General features: G+C 31.1%; 2 protein-coding genes across 2 annotated transcripts in view; one reads left to right on the forward strand and one right to left on the reverse strand.

Annotated features, from left to right (window-relative positions):
- LOC118185459 (succinate dehydrogenase cytochrome b560 subunit, mitochondrial-like) overlaps window positions 1-1,042 on the reverse strand; it is a 55,653-nt gene extending 54,611 nt beyond the window's left edge. Inside the window, exon 1 of the mRNA XM_035355308.2 lies at window positions 896-1,042. Coding sequence (XP_035211199.1) covers window positions 896-921 — 26 coding nt within the window. The 5' untranslated portion in view covers window positions 922-1,042. The remainder of the gene's footprint in view (window positions 1-895) is intronic.
- A 476-nt stretch (window positions 1,043-1,518) lies between these two features.
- LOC118185460 (intracellular hyaluronan-binding protein 4.S-like) lies at window positions 1,519-5,573 on the forward strand. The gene has a single exon (XM_035355309.2). The coding sequence runs from the start codon at window positions 1,715-1,717 to the stop codon at window positions 2,975-2,977; it is 1,263 nt and encodes a 420-aa protein (XP_035211200.1). The 5' UTR covers window positions 1,519-1,714; the 3' UTR covers window positions 2,978-5,573.
- The last annotated feature ends 427 nt before the right edge of the window (window positions 5,574-6,000 follow it).

A 6,000-nucleotide genomic window follows, 5' to 3' on the forward strand; every position in this document is an offset into this window, starting at 1 on the left:
AGTTTAACGTGGTGATTTTCACTTTCCTTAAAAGTAATCATTCGTTAGCAGGCGAATATGCATTGCATGTAGAGTCTTTTATGATATCCCAGATATTCTCCATAAATCTAGGTTCTAATTGGGCGACCAAATAATTGAACGTCATGTCTTCATTCTTGATTTCATTAATTTAAAATTGCACCTCTATTTGATAAACCACATCTCAGGTCTTTCAACCCAAAACGGCAAAATTTTCATGCTCACCTTGCTAGCTTCGGCATTCGGCTAGGCAGTTTTATCGTCGTCCATGGCAAAATAAAATATTATCTCGTATTGTCCGATACACCAAATTATTGTGTGTTTCTTAATTAAAAAAGTATGCACTCTAATACTTTAAAAACTGAGAGATGACCCTTGGTGCGTGCTTCATATTTGAATGTAAACAAAGAACAAACAGACTTGAGAGACCAGTTCTAATTCTTTATTTTTGAAAAAAAAAAAAAAAAAAAAAACTTTTAAAATATTTAGTTCATTAACTCGTTAAGCAAAAATATCATTGATATTTAAAATGTATTATTACCATTTCCAACAGATATGCTAACAGCATTGTATATGGGGAAAATATGAGTATCTCAATGCATATGGCAAAAAATTGCTACAGCTACCGGATACCAACTGACATATTAATTACTTTTTCCGATCCAACTTAGACACATATTGCCATGAAAAAACAATAATAAACTTAAAATTCATTATTCAAGTAACGAAGTTTAAAAGAGATGCAATTTTTTTAATACTAAAAATTTATTACTTCGACCAACAAAAATTCGTGCTTCATATTTTATGTTTAACCTAAACATATACCTAACTTAAATTGTTAAAATTTAGATGTGCATTATTTTTATAGAAAATATACCTGGAACAAGTCAAATATAAAGCCATTGCTTAATCTTTAGAATATTTTGAGTAGCAGACACCGTAGCTAAGGGCAATAAGGTAAACAGCACAAGATGTTCTTCTTTACAGTTGTAACATTATTATTATTATTTTAAAGGCTCGGTATTTATCTGGGGAGCGAAATAGATTATCATAATAATCTATATTTTTTTCATACAAAATTTCCTATTGAATCATCCATTAAATTCTAACAGAAATGATGCAGCTGAGCTTAAAAACTGGAAAATTTACTTATATTTCAGTCACATTATTCATTTAAATTTCAATCATATTATTAATTTTAATTTACATTGTATTTGCTATTTAAAAACCTAACGTTTATCAGTCGAAAGCAAACATTTGACGTTTTCTTTCATTCAGATTGATTATTTCATGGGGTTTTCTTTAAAAGATTTCTAAAATATATTAAAATATGCTGTGGAAATACTAAATTAATCATATATGATACCATGTTTTAAAGCCTAATATAAATGTGCAAGATTTTTTAATTTTTATTTATTTATTTTTTTTTTTTTTTCTTTTTCAATGCCATTTCCATTTTTGGAGAAATGCTACTAAACACTACTTTTTCATTCTAAACTGTGACTGTGATTTGTTCCCGTTCATGCGAGTAAGGCTTTTGTGGTGCATTATCTTACCTTCTGTCCTCTTTCAAGAAAAAAAAGATTTGTACCGATTATTCTGTTTAATGCAGTCTAAAATTTGATTAATGTGAAAAACATTTTGTTCATTTAAATCTTCTATACCGACAGTTTTTTCATCATTTGTTAGAACCAACATGGAGAACGCACTAGCACATGGTATAGGAGTACAAAATAGATATGCCTTATTTTATGACGAAGATGTTGATCCTTTGGAGATACTAAGGCAACAGGAAGAAGAAAAGCAAAAGCGTAAGACTGATAAAACTCAGTGCAAAGATAAAGGTAAAGTTGTGAAATCTGGAAAACAACCTGCGTCTGTTGTGTCGCCTAAAAAGCCTGTTGAAAATTTACCTGTGAAAACGGCTAAACCCACAGAAAATGTAGATGCAACCAACAAGTCCAGAGGAAAGCAATCAAATGAGCGACCAGCTAGGAATTCTACAAATTTCCAAGAATCAAAAGATATAGAAGACAGGAAAAATTTTCGGAATCGGGATGATCAGTTTTTTAACGCAGAGTCAAAGGAACGAGATGGTGAATTTCGTAGAGGAAGAGGTGGTTTCCGTGGCCGCGGAGGGAGAGATCGTGGAAGAGGATATTTTGGCAATGCTGAGAATAGAAATCGGCGTATATTTGATCGCCACAGTGGCAGTGATAAAACTGGTGTACGGCCAGTTGATAAGAGAGATGGAGCTGGGCCTAATAATTGGGGAGATATCAGAAGTGATATTAACCAGCGAAGAGATGATACAGTTTGGGATGAAGAAGAATTTGATGCCAGTGGTGATAAGCCACGAGAATCTGGTAATTGGGCTGATGATGAGCCAGTAGCTGAAACTTCAAAGTTTGGCAAGAGTGATGACTCATTTGGAAAAATTAATGAAGGTGTTGAAAGCTCAGAGTTCAAAGAAAATGATCAAGTTCCAGAGGAGCAAGTGGAAGAATCTGTGCGAGAGATGACCCTTGATGAGTGGAAACGGGAGCAGGAAGCCAAGAGAGTTGTGCCGAAGTACAATTTGCGCAAACCTGGAGAAGGTGAAGACGACAAGCAGTGGAAAAAATCTTATGTTTTGAAGAAGAAACTCAAAGATGAGGATGAAGAACAAGATGAAGATGATGAAGTTGAAGACGAAGACTTTGGGCGCAAAGGGCAGCATCGTCAACTCCTGGATATTCAAATCAACTTCAGCGATTCTCGTCGTGGCACTCGTGGAAGAGGACGTGGAGCAAGAGGTGGGCCGAGAAGTGGTGGTAATCGTGATGTTCCTAGAGAAGATCGTGCTCGAGAAAACAGAGGCCGTGGTGCAGGTCGTGAGCCATCTAAAATAAAAGCTGGGCAGCAGTCTGCACCTCGTGTGGATGATTTTAATGATTTCCCGTCATTAATAAATGCTTAAGAACTGAATTACTGGTTTATAGGTTACATTCCTGCCTTGCAATTGTTGCTTCATTTGTTTCTTCCCGTCAGGAGAATTTATCCAATGAAAAGGTTTGCAGATGCAAATATTTTTCCTGTAGAAGTATATAATGTGTGCACCTGCATTTTATTTCACTTGAGGAGAACTCTGATTCAAGATTTGCCAGATTGGAATGTAAGACTATAAACTTTGAACTTTGTTTGATTATTATTTTGAAACATTTATCTTGTTTGAAAAAGAAACAATTTAGATTGTTACCTTTTATGTGTTATATGCTACATCTTATGCTGGGTATCAAGATCATGTCATTCATATGATCAGCTTGTCGTTTGCCTTATGTGCATACAGTTCGATGGTAAAACAAATTTAGCAATTCATTGACGTTTTATACTGCCTACAATTTTTTTCTTGAAAAAATGTTGTTTATCAGATGTGATGTAACAAGAAATAAAATTAGTACCATTTTGTTAACTACACTTTTGGTTTTCAGCTTTTTAATGAGTGTTTTCCCGTTGTAAAATAGAGACAAATATATCTTATTTCTTGGTATTTCTTTCGAATATTTAATTTTTTCTTCTTGTATAATTACAAGTCTCTCAAAACGTGAATTAGTCTAGTTTAGTTACTTGTGCAACTTTTTATTTTATGTTTGATGTTTGTTTTCATGTGAATGTATGAGGTAGTATGCATTAATATTCATTCAAATTTTAAATAAGAATGTTGTAATTTTCAACTTAAAATTGTTCTAGTTAGTGAACCAACAATTTATTTTTCCTTTTGCTATATATGCGTAATTAACAGATGGTACATATTTGCAACCTTTAATAAAATTGGTTTACAGGTCATCTATGTATGAATTTGTTTCATAAATTGATTTGCCATTTTCTACTTAGTTTTTGTGTTGCATCAAGAGGTGAACTATGTATAGGTAATTTTTATAAGAAATGTTTTGCAGGTTAAGTAACCAACTTGAGTTGTAAATAAATTTTTTTTTTTTCAAAAAATCAGTACTTAAAATGTGGATAAGTATTCCACAACAGAAGTTTTAATTAAAACTCAAAATAATTTTCATTGAATTTTAATGTTAACCTGTTTTATATTTTACTCTAAATCTAAAATTCCGTCTCATGTAATAATAATGTAAATCTAATAAAGAAATTGCTTTATGGAGAATTTATTTTTCTATTTTCTCGAGCAATATGAAGACAGTAACACTCTTAAAGAGGCTGAATTTTTTGGTATCTTATTTCTTTATTTTATCTTAAACTTAAGCTAGAAAGTTAATTTTGTCCTTTAAATGATTCTGTTATTGCATTTTCTTTTAACAGTAGATTCCTGGTTATACAAAAATCAGAAATGGAAAGGAATTAAGTAAAATTAAAAATGTTTATTGAAAGTATATTTTAAAAATTGGTTGTGTTTTTAAATATTCATTGTGACATTTGTAATAAACCAGCTGTCTTAAAATTTAATGATGCAAAGAGGTTAAATAATTAATTTTGGGCCAAGGACTGATGTTTTAATGTGTTATCATCATAGATAATATGCTGAATTGAATAATTAGGGTTACTGTTAGCATTCATCCATGTAGCCATTTATTGTATAATTACTCATGTAACTTCTTCCATAATGTTCTATAACTAATTGCAAAGGGGCCACAAATTGTACACAGCTTTGAAAAATAGAATAGTGTTGTAGGCTTTACCAGAAATTTTAATGTGGGTGAGAATTGCATTTATTGATCATTTATTGCAAAAATGTTTTCATATATTTTTGCAGAATCTTGTTCTATTAGATCTATTATGGTAGCAAGAGCATCTTATCCAGCTTTATAACCAATTTTTATACTTGTAAAATAATTATGTGTGAAGTCGAAAATTTTGAAATGCTGCTGTGATTATTTTCTGTGTTTGCATTGTTTTTCCTTAGCAATTTTTAAACATGATCATAAAATAATAACACACTATATCATGACTAATGTGAATTTATGTTATACTTTTTCTGTGCCTGGCCCTGTCATCCTGAATTTTGAAATTAGACTTGTATTACAAGTAATGAAAATGCAGTTATACACTTTGTCAGAACAACTAATTTTTATGTACAATTTTGTATATAAAAAATTAGAATAAGGTGTGTAATGTAAAATATTGTATGTAATCTCCTGTTAGCGCATATAAATAGTTCTTTTATATTTTGCTGTATACATCACTTAGTATGTATACTGGCAACACTTCCTTAAACAGAAGGCGTTGATACTGGATAATCCGGAGTCTACTGTATATAGGAAAAATGAGTTATGAACTGACGCAAATGTATTGGTATTCACTTCATTTTAATAAAAATACATTTATATCATATAGGTTATTTGAAACCACATGTTTTCATTTCTCTTCTATAAGATAAGATTTTAAAAAATAAGACTTAATTATTACGAATTTTAGATAAGTCCTGTTTTTGGTTATACCTATGATAATTTTTAAACAGTAGAATTAAATCTATTAAAATTATTTTTAATCCAGATTTTTCCCTTGTTAACCAGCAGTTTCTATGATAATAAAGCTCAATGGTTATTGAATTTGTATATGTTGTATTTCTTTTCATATAATTATCACTGTCAAATATTTTCATGTACTTGAACATACTGTTCTTTTACTAGTGTGGATGTGTTGATATCTAATTGGCAGTAGAGTATTTGCTAATGCAGTTTTATTAAATATATTAAGTAAGGCATTAAACAGTGTTTTAACAGATTTGAAGATTATGACAGCCCATCTACAGCCATTAGCTTACCAGGAAATTTTATTCATATTGTAGAGCAGTAGTCTCAAAACTGGCAGCTTGTTAATAAGTTTCAATTATGTATTTTTTGTTAGGATTTAAATTATTTGTTGTCTAAGTTTACCCTACCTGCCATCTCTCTGAGTCATCCCATTTCTGAGCAAGCAAAAGTACGCATTGTTATTTGTGATTCAAAGGTTCTACAGGCAATCCTGGATGGAAGT

This window comes from Stegodyphus dumicola, chromosome 3 (genome assembly GCF_044657685.1).
Source record: "Stegodyphus dumicola isolate Sdum_Otavi_A_Nest chromosome 3, ASM4465768v1".
Taxonomy (NCBI): domain Eukaryota; kingdom Metazoa; phylum Arthropoda; class Arachnida; order Araneae; family Eresidae; genus Stegodyphus; species Stegodyphus dumicola.